The following is a 13,606-nucleotide window of genomic DNA, read 5'->3' as shown; positions in this document are numbered from 1 at the left end:
TCCACCCACAGTAATTCAGATTCATAGAGACGTTTACCAAACATCGTATCTATACCCCATGAACGACATCACTCTTGTAGTCAGTGAATATATGGGGAAAATTATTTGCAACTAATCCAAATTTTAGGCGAATATTCATGCTCAGCACTCAAGCAAGAATTTAAAATCACAATAGAAACGGGATGCCGGGAAAACTTCTTTTCTAGTTTTTGGTAGAGTGGGTAAGAGTTAGTATCTCCAAAGGGAGTTTTTTTGATGTCTGCAATGCTCATTTTTTCACTAGTGGTCTACTGAGACCATAAACACTTTCATCTTCCAAATTAGCACTTATGGGGATACCGACTAGGAAGGAATATTCTATCTATGAGCCATTTACCTTAATCTCTTGATGTTACTGGGATGTTCTACATGCATTTAGTGGGATATAAGAATTGACCAACTAACAAAAAATGTGCCAATTTTAATATATTTTGGACCCTGGGAATTTCTTGCAAAATGAAAAAAAAAAAGAATATAATACTGTAGGAAAAAATTAGTAAAAAGGAGGCGATTCTGCTCTGTCCAGTTCTAAAGTTCAATGCTAAGTCAACATCTAATTCCCTTTGTCAGTCCAGGTTCAGCAGGAGGAACACAGAACAGCTAAAAAGTTATCAGCCATAGACTGGCCTTAAGGAATGAGAGAATATACTAAAAACCTGCGTCTCAACCTTATACTCGTCTTAAAAATCTTTTTTTTTACAGAAATATTCATAATACAAAACATGAATATATATATACTTATATATACATTGATACAGATATAAAATACCTATGCTAACATTTTTTGTTTTCATTTAAAAATATAATGAAGTTTCCATTAGTTATTTTGGTCATCTGGTGGAAGTTAGTCAAAAGTCACTGGAATAGCAAAATGGATAGTGGTCATCCTATATAAGTTTTTTTTTAAATTTTTTATTCTTTTCTATTTGTTTTGCATATTTTAAGGATTTCCATTCCTTCAGCAGTTTTTGTGGGTCACATCTCGGTCTCCATCACTGTAAAAGCAGCAACGCAAAGTAAATTCCACCACGTGTAGATGAGAAGCGACGAATCACAACTTCAATGTTTGTCGGCAATAAATAAGAAAAAGGAAACAAATATACATCAGTGAGATTTGGGGACTTTAAATATTCTTTCTTTAAAAAAAAATCTACTGTCCCTCCTTTATATTTTTTGCAGTCAATGGAGCTTCACCAGTTGTGGTGGAAGGAATGGTTCAGCGAGGTCCACGTTGTCCATTCTGGTGGCTGATTTGTGGGGATCACCGACATGTGTGCATTTCCACCACTTTATGGCACTGTTTACATTTGACAAAGCAGCACCAATGGAACTTACAGCTGCACCTTTCTACTATTTCCACTTCTTCTGTGTGAAAGCCTCGGCCACAGCACATAAGCTCACAACCATCGATGGCCTTGGAAGTCTTATTGCATTGCCGGCCAGTAGTTCCCAAAACACCGTTCTTTAAGTCGTGGTCGCAGAAGTCGGGGCTGGAGTCTAGATATACCAGATCTTCATCTGTGTGTGGCTTGAACTGAGAATTTTTAGGCACTAAGACTTTGGTTGTACCAATCTTTTTCTGCTCAACTTCAGTAGCTCCATCAAATTTTTCCTTCAAGACATTGCCAACTTTACGAAAAGGGGGCATGGCTTTCCAGCAGGTCTTTACTTCGCAGGAGCCGGAGACTCCATGACACTTACATTCCACTCGCATGTTGTTGAGGATGGCCTAAAGAAAAAAGATTTAGCATTTTAGGTCATAAAATTGTTTTAATATCTATCTCAAATATACGTGGAATTTACTAAAGTGGACCTGAGCTGCAAAGATAGTTCTACTCAATAGCAACTCTACCCTACCTACCCTGACCACTCCCACGTCTCCATGGACATAAAACGTATAGAAAAACTCACCCCTCCAAACCACAGCTCTGCCCTCCCAGTACTGCTATGATTATCCACTTTTGTGTTAATTGATGCCATTACAACACCACAATTTGCTGCTCTATGATGAGAAGCTCTATGATGATTTAGCACATATGCCATGTCCATCATATTTCAGGCCCAGATGATGCAAAACTTTTTGGTATACTTGCTACAGCTGCAGGGAGATTGGAAAAATAATCTGAAAATATAGTGTGACTCCCAAAAGACTCGATGGCTTTGGAATAAACAGTCAGCAGGTGAAGTCTAAAAAGTCTAAGCTCCCCTCCATCCTGTCCAGCCTTCCTACCTGATAAAGCCATAGGACCTTCTCCAAGACTGGAGAAAATAGAGTATTATAGGAGAACCTGGGTGATCCAGCAAACCTAGAATGAATTTCTTAAAAAGTTGTTTGATGGCAAATATTTTCTTTCAATCCTGGACCAGATCCATTCCAGATTTGGATCACCTAAGTTTTCTCCAGTCTTGGAGATGTTTAAGAAAATACGCCTATAGTGCCAGAAAGTAGAAGTAAATCTTGCTATACCCAGATAGCTGCACAAACTTTACAGGGTGTTTATCACTTCTACACTATTGTCAAAACTAGAAAAAAATGTTTTGCCTGGACATCAACTAATTTTTATGATAACAAAGCTGATGGAGCAAAGAGAACCTCTTACCTTCCGTCCTGCTTCATTGTTGTGGAGATTCATGAGAGCTCGACTAGATGACGCCCCTTTACCCCGCTCTCTTACATCAACGAATGACTGCGAGAAAGCGACACCATATGCAATGTTATCGGAACAGCCAGACCACTGGAACCCTAAAGGATAATGGGGGGAAAATTCAGAGATTTTTCTGATGGAACAAATACAAAGAACATGGTACAGGATGTAAATGATGGCTACAGATGATGCCTTTATTTTGTTTTCTTCCAATTCCTAATTCCCAAACCAACTCTAAATACTAATTACCCTACCAGTACATGTCTGGGTTTTGTAAAGAGCTGGATTAGTCACAGGAAACATATACAAACATAGAAATTTCACATACCCGTGGTGCCCTTGTTGGGAAATGAACCGAGAAACCAGAAAATCACCATAGAACCCAACCAAGATGATCAGACTTTCCCAAATGATATTCTCTACTCCCATTTGCAGCGAGCCATGGTTACTTAAAGTAGAATTCTAGCCAACTGTCTCCTTTCAGCTTTACCAAATACATTCAGGTATCCAATACAGAAGTAAGTTTGCTCAATGGCTGTTTTTATGCTGAGATTAGCAAAGACGGAGGTTTATTGGGGCAGCACAGTGGCTCAGTGGTTAGCACTCTGAACTTTACAACACTGGGTTCCAGGTTCGAATCACAGCCAAGCCACTATCTGCATGGTTTGCATGTTCTCATCGTGTTTGTGGGTTTCCCCGGGTACTCCACATTCCAAAAAAATTCAGCTAAGCATATGTCTTGACCTTTAACTGTGTTACTAGCATATACCTATGGTAGGGAGATTGTGAGCCCTTTTGAGGGTCATTCAGTGACATGGCTATGGACTTCCTAAAGCACTTTGTAATATGTTGGCGCTATATAAATACAACATAAAAATATTCGTCTCCAGATATGTTCCAGGGCCACTAGATTAAGTAAAAAACAAAAAGGGGTCATTGATGCAATACAGGAAAGTCTGAATGAAAAAGAAAACTTTCTCTGCATGCATCACAAAGTTTAATTTAGAATTTTGGATGCAGAGGAAACCTTTAATAATATTTGCTTCCAGCTAGAATTCTGGATGTGATGAGTGCCAACTTCAAAATAAAATAATGGCTGGATGATTGTTAGTATCCTTACAGTACTACTACTGTACACTATACTTTACTCACATTGATGTCTGTCACAGACTGCTGGCTCCAGCCTCCACCTGGCTGCTTCTCTCAATGCTATTATGCAACTTCCTGACCGTAATTACCCCGGGGTCGTTTAGTTAATAAATTGTAGAGTAATGAATGAGTTAGATAATTATTAGCACTGCCCACGGTGGATCTTCTATTAAACCGAAACAAAGCAGGGTTTTCCAAGCCAATCCCAATAATAGGTTATTCGAGGAAAATAAGAAAAGAAATTTAAATGCCACATCAGCTAAGGGGAATGCCGTATCTGCTTAAAAAGCTGACTTCCATAAAACATTACAAAGCAGCTTTGTGGAACAGGAAAATACTAAATCTCTTATAAGGTACCTGCTCTGAGCCAAGACATAGGAAGCCAGAGGCTGACACAGGTCATTAAGCTTCACTTATGCCTAAAATCTCACTTGCAACCTTTTCAATTTGTGAGCAGCGTTAATGCAAGTAAAGTTCATGTTAAAACATTTTTCTGCATTTCATGTAATAAATACAATATATATGTTTCAATAAAAAATCCAAATAATTTCTACTGACCTTGAGGACTCACGCCATGTACCGTCCGATCGCAGCCACATTTTTCAAGATCTCCGCTGCTGCACGCCCTGGTGACTGCGAAGGCGACCCCCGCTGAAGATATCGCATACACGAACGCTGCTTCTCTGGTGCCTGCGATGCAAAATATAAAGCTGTGTTAAGGAGACTTTACTTGCATCACCCTGTTTCTAAAGTTTTTGCAAGAAGAAGATTGAGAAATGAATGTACCAAAATTAGCTAGGCTGACATTAGCATGTGAAACCATAAAGTTACATGGATTTGTAATGGGAAGCATTGCATGAATTAACTTGGCAAAATAGGTGCACAGGGTCCTTGTAACTGTTCATTTGTATTACTATGCAGCAGTTTGATTCTTTACCCTTGGGGAACTGTTCTAATGATAAAGCACACTGTATATTAGTAAATATGAAAAAAACTGAATTTTTGGTTGAATGGGTCGACTGTAAGTCATTATTCACTCTCAGTATGCTTAGTACACGTAGGCAGAATTTTCTGCTTCCAGTTGATTTCCAATGAAACAATAGCATTTCATGTGAATCTAAAATTACTTAATAATCCAAAGTTACTTCCAAACAAAATTCCTCTCCTGAATCATTTAAGCAATCAACATTATTATAAAACTGTATTTTCAAAGCACTAACTTATTACGCAGGCCTAAATAAGGGTTGTCAATCACAGACAGATACAAACAATGACACAGGAGGAAGGGAGGACCCTGCCAAAAAAACTTACAATCTAAGGCAAGGTACACACGTGCAATGGTTCTCATCAGATAATCAGTTTAAGGCTGATATCGGACGAGTATCTTGCGTGTGTACAGTCTTCATCCTCCAAACGATGGTCCTGGTAGGTCCACAGAAGATGGATGACGAACAATCGTAATGGAAGTAAAGGAGGAGAGAGCACAGCCGGGTGCCGCTCCGTCATTTTCTCCCTCCCCTCTCTATAGAGCAATACGGTACTGTATATACAGCACTCGTTCATGCAGTCATTTGTCATTAGAAAGGGTTGTGAAAGATCCTATCCAAAGACAATTATTGCACGTGTGTACATAGCCTAAGAGACATGTGAGTAAATCTTGTTGTGTTGCATGTACAAATGATATATCCAAAAGAGATTGCAAACACTTCTTGTAAAGGGCAGAATATTTCATCCAACTGATCAATTGCCAACAGAAAAATCAATTGGATTGGTCAGTCAAGTGCAAAATTTGGCAGTGGATATGCTTATATGTCCCGGACCCAAGGGGCTTTATTTGAGACCCTCTTAATGTATTCATTCACCACTGGTTTTTAAGTAATGTTCTCCCAGCAGTCATCCAACAACAATGCTCACTGTATTGTCTCGCAAATATCCAACCAGGAATGCAATCTAATCATAAAAATATGGCACAAACAACATGTAAAAGGAACTTATAATGATAGTCAGGTATTTTTTACTGTGATCATTTACCATTAAATCACAGCATATTCTTGTCCGATAGTGAACGCTTCTTGCGTTAGAAAACATCTAAACAGCTGTCCTAGTTTACCCTTGTGGCATTCTTCTCCAAATATTTATTATGTCTACTCCACAGAAAAGCATTCCTTATAATTTCGATGTTTGCTCTTTTCATCTGTCATTGTCTGCTGCAGTTGTAAAAGCACTCCAAAGATATTACAATTTGTGTATTATAAAAGTCAAACATGACATGCAACCAACTGGGCCGCACTGAAGTTTTGTCTTCATATATTGATAGATTATATAGTGAGTCCTGGTGGATCATCTAGGAAATAAGTGGGTAAGTTGAAGGCCTGTGTGTATGGTAAGTGTGCATTGGCAAAAGGTGACCCAGTGCTCTGTAATCTTATTCAAACTGTCTATTATACAACTTTACCAATCTGCCCTATATTTAAATGGGTCAGGAATGGTCCCTGGAGCCAGCAATTTCAAAAAGAAATCAGACACGGCAGCTCCATGTTCTATCCTTGAAGAATCAGGGAAATAAAAGGAAAAATACTATTTAATGCATAGTTAAAGATAAATCTAGGAAAATTGAATAAATGTCATAAAAGCCATAGCACAGCAGGGACCAGGCTCTGTTGCATGTACATGTGCAAACTGTTTCCATTTACCATAAGATTCCAGGGGTGCATTACAGGCTTAAGTACCAGGCATTAGGAGTGCAATATACTGCAAGAGTTTGGGAGTCATTGATATACTCCAATGGACAGAGCAAATCTTTAAAACGAACTTCATTCCCCAAACACATAAACATAGTGGTACCTTCAAAATCTGCTCCATTTGTCTCCTACTGGCATTTTCTTTCTTTATCATCTGCAGTCTTAGGCTATGTACACACATGCAATAATTGTTATTGGAAAGGATCTTTCATGATCCTTTCCAACGACTAACGACTGCACGATGCATGAATGAGTGCTGTACATACAGTGCCATTCTGCTCTTTGGGGAGGGGGAGAACGACGGAGCAACACCCCGCTGTGCGCTCTTTCCCTTCACTTCTATTATGATTGTTCGCCACCCATAGTCTGTGGATCCGCCAAGACAGTCGTTCAGACGATGGACGACGAACGATGTACACACGTAAGATTCTTGTCCGATATCAGCCCTGAGTCGATTATCAGACGAGAACAATTGCAGATGTGTACCTAGCCTTAGGTACCAATATGCAAATGTTGACTCTTTGTGAAAAGTCACCAGCTAAGGCCTATTGACATATACAGATAGAGGGCATTATCAAGGACAGGGGAGAGGTGCATATGACTATGATTAATATCCTCGTTTCAGCTTTCTATGCTGTGTGTGAGCAGAATAACATTTGTAGTTAACCCCAAGCCTGGATTTTTTCTTTTTTAAAGTTTAAGTTAAGCCTTTTTTTTTAGTTTAGCTGTATATAAATGTGGTGTGACGGTGGCGGTGTCGGATGCACACTTTGGCACTAAAGCCCTGGGTACCAAAGGTCCCTGTCCCAGCACTGCACCCAAAGCTGTGCAAAGTACAAGGCACAGGAATCCGGAGCACAAAATCCCCCTTCTTGCACAGGGATAATAAAAAAACCGCATTAACAAATACACCGTGCATCCTGCCTTGGTTTATTTAGGAAGACGGAATGTTTTATCAACTTCTGGTAAGTGAGAAACCCAGAACTCCGTCTCACCTCCGCCATGAATAGAGCTTGCCTACATAAGTGGGACTACTTTGGTGGTCGTCGCTAACTGGTGGCTAGTCCACCCTGCAAATAATCCGACCTATTAGAAGGAGCTTGCCAAGCTGAAGGCCGAGGTTGAGTTATTGCGGGGACTGATTCCTTTCCAAGTCAGCTGAGGTTAACAGCAGGCTCGCGTGGGTCTTCTCGCACTGTGGTTGCCGAAGAAGAGACGACTTATATGCGAGCGCTGCTGGTATTTCCAGTCTGGAATCTCACCTACCACAAATCTCTTCCCTTCTTTTCTCGCACAGCCCCCAAGAAAACAACCAATGTCAGACAATGAGGCAAGGCGAAGACTTTAGACACAACGTTTCAAGAGCTGCTGGGATTTGCCCTGCGAGTTTTTACCGCAAAACTGGCTTGGAGGTTGCCAACTTGGAAAGCAGAACTGAGCTCCTTCGGACCCACAATGACAAGTACTGTTCAAAGGCTCTATTTATACAAACACATCTGCTGTAACTATGGGAGAATTTTGCGGTCCTTCAAAAAAAAAAAAATCAGACCGCTTTTGCACATTTTACATATTGTAAAGTCGACTGATTGATTGGACCGGTGAGATAAAAATCGCTATTTTCAACATCATCTGCATGCTAAATTATTTTAAAAGCTACAATGCGCTATAATTTAATGTATTCATTAAATTACAGGATGTATTTTTATGTACAACTAGTGGAAATACCTGAATTTGTTTTTATATTGGCTTCCTGTGGTTGCAGCAGCAAGGAGGGGCAGCACGCTGAACCAATTTGAGCTCCACATTGTACAAGAGCATGGTGTGCTACTTCTCCTTCATTGTCCACTCAGCAAAGGGTGGGGGGCAAAACTGTATTCCTTATGTGAAATGAAAAAAATGGTGTCACCTGCAGTCTTTGCAATAGGTGGCTGAACAGAACCATATTGAAAAGTAAGATCTTGCACATGTATTTTAAGCATGCATCACATTTATTCTGCATTCTAATCTTTTATTCTATAGGTTCTAAAAATATTATTATTATTATTACGCCCACATATTATGCAGTGTTTTACAAAAATCCATACTCATATCACAAATAAAACAGTTTTTATCAATTTTTGTAAAGAAAATGTAAAATTTTGCATTGGAATATTTCATATTTACCAGGACAAGCTTAAGCTCGGAGAACACTACAAAGTGCACAGGAAAAAAATAAGTTTTATTTTGCATTTTGTCTGTTGTTTTCTCAGTGCATTCTAATGCATTTTGTTTCTCTTTGATGCATTGTATCGCATTATTTGTGTACTATTAGAAATTATCATTGCGTATTGCTTTCCCTCTATAGTTTATTGCGCGGCACACAGAAATTCATGCAGCATTGAGTTTAGAAAATGTGCTACATTGCAGTGCATTCATGGGTGATCCACGAGGACATTCAATTTCTTAAACTTTTCCAAATGAATATATTTATAAATCAGCACTAAAACATGTATAGGGATAACAAAGCCTCGGGATCTGCTGAGATATTGTACTGCTATGTTGGTGTAGTTGAATCCCTTGCTTTTCTGTTTATTAGTATGACGAGTGATACACCCTTCACGTCTCCCTATAAACATTCAGTTATAGAGAAACAGACAAAAAGCAGATGACAATGCTGGGCTTTCCTAACAGGAAGCCCAATATACTTTTCTAACAAAGGGTCATGGAATCACCCTGGAATAAATATGTATTGGCTGTCTCTTGCTAGTGAATAAATGCTTGGAAAAACTCTTATGTAAGAAAAGCAGGTATTATTATTAATAAACAGGATTTATATAGCGCCGACGTATTACGCAGCGCTGCACATTAAATAGGGGTATTAAATGACAGATACAGACAGTGACACAGGAGGAGGAGAGGACCCTGCCCCAAAGAGCTAACAATCTAAGAGGTGGGGGAAGTATGGGGAAGGTGTGTGTGTGCCGGGTTATGGAATGGTGGGTGGGTAGTGAGGGTTTTAAGACACATAAGAAATGGGTAGGCAAGTTTGAAAAAAATGGTTTTGAGTGCTCTTGAAGCAGAAAGTAGGAGCAAGCGGAAAAGAACATGAAAGACCATTCCAGAAAGTCGGAGCAGATCTAGAAAAGTCTTGGAGCCATGCGTGTGATGGGGTTATGAGTGAGGAAGTCACTGGAGGAGCAAAGAGAGCGGCTGGGGGAGTATTGTTTCACCAGGTCAGAAAGGTAAGTGGGACATGTTTTCGATCCTGGACCAGATCTGTTTTAGGTTTGCTGAAAAGATATACTCTCCAGCCTTGGAGAACTTTCATAAATCAGGCTCAATGAATCAGCTTGACAGCCGGGCATCTAGTATTTGCAGGAGGAGATTCTGAATTTGCTTCCATATTGCTCGATTAAATTGGAGCTGGATTGGACTTTGTTCTCCTTTGTTCCTGTATTTATAATGTGATGGGTACTGACCTATACTAGCAGATGCCAGTCTAATCACTCATTAGCTGGGTATGTGCCACCAGGTATGAGTCCTCCACTACAACCATTGACTAATCATTAATAAAACAAACAACTTACCATTCTAAAAGGAGAAATGGTGAAATATCTTTATACAAGTGGCAATACTTCTGCTGGCAAAAACTTCACCAATAAGACCAACCTTTGCCCAGTTTATACATTTACCATGATATATTGCATTACCCAGGAATATGCATGATTTGCCCTGTGATATCATCTGGAAATCTTTTTAATTCTTCTTCAAGCTATAGCAGGATACAGCCTCTAGATGACAGTGTTGCCGCAGATCTCGGTGACCCGGACTGTGGGCCAACTCAATGGTGCCAGGAACAAGGTGCAACGTGTAGTATCCCATAGCAACCAATTAGCGATCCCCCAGTCCGATTGCTCTGAATAGCTGAAATGGAATATCTATCAGCTGGTATGGGGTTTTGCTCCTTGCATACCATCATTGCTCATTGCACTACTGTATTATGTCTTAATCACTGGTTTAGGCTGAGGGCTTGTAGTCTGTCACCTTGGCAATGAGAGTAAAGGAAGATTATAAAGCTCATAATGCAGATTCTGGATTGTGCAAAAGGATGGGATTCATAGATTTTAGAACAGAGAGGATTATGGACTCTATGAGGGCCCCCTGATGGACTCCTCTGAACCAATGAGCAGTGACCACATCACCGCAAACATGACCCAATCATGTCAGAGACCCCCCCAAAAATGAGACCCGATCTGTCACATGACCACAGTTTCAGGTAAATTATTGGGAGCTTTTAGGTAGATTTTTAACAACTAGGTAAAGTTGGACAAAGTAATTATAGGGAAATTTTTAGGCAAATAAGCCTAAAATTGTTTAAGGGAAATACTTTGCTGTTATGTTTTTAATTATTTGCAGCCTATAATTTAATAATATTAACATAATAATAATTAAATATTAATAAAAGAACCATTGACCAGCCTAAAAAATTGCTGGGAAATGCTAACAAAAAAATATTGAAGTATAATAAATGCTTTCTTGCAGAGTTTTTCCTTTCTATGAACAATAATTATTGTCTAGCAAAGCGTCTCTGAACTTACTAAGGAACTGGCATTGAAGAAAAAGTTCTTTGCTTTGCACAGCTTCCTCCCTCCTTGCAAATCATAGCCATCTTTTCTTTTGCTGGTCCAGCTCCTCTGCCCCTCCTTTGGCCTGCCAACACAAACTTTTCATGAAACAACCAGGGGAGCAATGAGGAATCCTATCTGAGCCTATCCTAATCTTAGGGCTATTTACAACCGTGAAACTCCTAAAGTTGCTGGGGGTTCCACAAATTGTGGGTGATTGACTGATCTTCAATTTAATGATTCCTGCATAGTTCTGGGGCTGACACCATTTGGTAGAGCCAACTGCATGACTGGTGCTATTCTAGCTGCCACTGAAAGGGCGCATTCTTTATTTAGAAGGCTGTTTTCCTATCGTCCCCCAATGAGTTAGTTTCCCGGAGGTTCTGTGAGATCCCTGGGGGGGTTCCTTGGAGGTAAAAAGTTTTGGAGTTGCTAAAAAAAAGTTGCTAAAGTCTGACATCACATCCAAGATAGCAGCACCCAGTAGCAGCCCTGTGGGCATATACAAAGGGAGACTTTAACATTGAAAACTCATAAACAAAATACATTTACTGTTCATATATCCTCATACATGATCTGGTAACAGGTTTTCTTTAAACTCAATGTACTTCTTCACTTGCAGCGTTCCGTAAGGGTGGCAGATGGCTGCCAAACTTTTCAAAATGTTAGTCTAAGACAAATGTGGTCAAATCCTCGCAGAGACCCCCGATGAGTTGAAATTTTATGGATTGCCCTGTGAAATGTGTCAAACAATGACGTACAGTGTTGGGTCCGGGAGGAAATAACCATTTCACCAGAAAATTGCTCTGTAGCCCACTGGAACCTTCAGGCAACCACTGAAAAAACAGTCAACATTGGAGTACGGTGAGTCAGCAAAACCTAACGGAAACAGTCCAGGACACTTTTACCAGAGGATATTTAATGTCCTGCAAGTATGCTGGCTTGAGGTTTCAAGTCTCATCTACAAAATGCCGTTGTTAAAGTGGTACATCTGTTCAGCTGCTCTGGTGTGACTACTGGGATGTTACTCCAACTGCCGGTTAGATTTCTTTACACGTTTGTTACCAAAGGAAAACCCCACCAAGCATCCAAACTGGCTACATAATATCACACCAAGGTAATAGGAGAAAAGCAAAGGAGCGTTCCATAAAAGCTGCTTAATTTTGCCTTCCTTGGTCTGCACAAAAAACACTAATTAAATGGTTACTTTTCTGGTTGAATCATTTAACTTGATTTACAGAGATCTGATAAGATCTGAACTCAGGACTTAAAGAGGTTTAAACTGAAAACTAAAAGAAAAAAACTTTTACCTTCAATCTCGCATCACAATCCAATCCATCCGGGGGTGTCCTGCATCAGGTCTAGCTTTGTCCTGGAGCTCCGGGCGCCGCCATCTTGGTCTCTTCTTCCAGGTTTTTCATCCTTTGTCACCCGACCCAGACGAGAGATTGGGTGAAGTAGGAAGGAAAAAAAACTTGCCGATCTCACTGCGCATACGTGATCGGCACATTTTTTTTCAAAGGCTCCTTCTGCACGTGCCCGAGATGCTCAGGCATGCTCAGAAGGAGCACCCAAGAGCCTCCAAGGATGCGTGACGTAGGTATCCCGGGAGGCTTTTCGCTCCCATTCATTCTCGATCAACTAGGCGATCCAGAATTAGGAGATGGTGCTGCACCCTTTTTTTTAAAAGTTGCACTTAAAAACAACAACAAAATATTTACTCTACATAAAAGGGTTGTCTACCCTTTTATGTAAAGTGAAATTTCTGAGTTTAGGTACATTTTAAAGGAGAGCAAAAGTGAAAAAACCAAAAGTCACCAGGAGGTAGAAGCATGCTCCGTGTAGAGTAGAACTTGGCGGTGCCGCATTAAGAGCCAGCTGCTGGGGGCAATGTAACTCCTGCACATGTGTAGGAGTTGCATTATCAGTGGCCATCCAATGGCTGAAGAGAGCCGCCGTCCTCTTGGAAGTCTGCTATGGAGTTGGTGGCGAAGATGACGGGTCCCTGATGCAGCAATGATGGGTTCTTGACCTCTCATTGCTGCAGGGCTGCTGCACACGAGTAAGTCTGTGCCATAATCGGTAAGTATTTATCACGTGTAATCGGCAAGCTGTGCATACCGGCTGATTATGGCAGAAGCTCACCGCCCACCTATGAGTATAATCCTTCTTTAACAATACAAAGCTACCATAACCTGGCCATTTTTACCCCTCTTGATGGGCTTTCTGGGGGTATTGTGCTGACAATTGTCAAAACCAAGGGTGTAGAGAGAACGGGCACGGGTGGGAATGCTGTGCCCTCACTTTTTTAGGGAATGGGCACGTGTGCCTACTCCTATTTTACAAAGAAGTCTTTGGTGGTCCAAGGTTCTAGTGGGTCTGCCCCCCGTGGGGTCAGGAAAAGGACCCCGCTGGGGGGGGGGGGGGG

The 13,606-nt window shown here is 40.5% G+C and overlaps 1 protein-coding gene across 1 annotated transcript in view; it reads right to left on the bottom strand.

The window, feature by feature from the left end:
• Window positions 1-714: 714 nt before the first annotated feature.
• WNT4 (Wnt family member 4) overlaps window positions 715-13,606 on the bottom strand; it is a 40,024-nt gene continuing 27,132 nt past the window's right edge. The window contains exons 3-5 of the mRNA XM_072425804.1: window positions 4,392-4,523; window positions 2,640-2,782; window positions 715-1,768 (exon numbers count right to left, since the gene is read on the bottom strand). Of these exons, the coding sequence (XP_072281905.1) occupies window positions 1,301-1,768; window positions 2,640-2,782; window positions 4,392-4,523 (743 nt within the window). The 3' untranslated portion in view covers window positions 715-1,300. The remainder of the gene's footprint in view (window positions 1,769-2,639; window positions 2,783-4,391; window positions 4,524-13,606) is intronic.

Source organism: Pyxicephalus adspersus, chromosome 11 (genome assembly GCF_032062135.1).
Source record: "Pyxicephalus adspersus chromosome 11, UCB_Pads_2.0, whole genome shotgun sequence".
NCBI lineage: Eukaryota > Metazoa > Chordata > Amphibia > Anura > Pyxicephalidae > Pyxicephalus > Pyxicephalus adspersus.
Note: the sequence above shows the minus strand (reverse complement) of the source record. Positions and strands in the feature narration are given on the sequence as shown.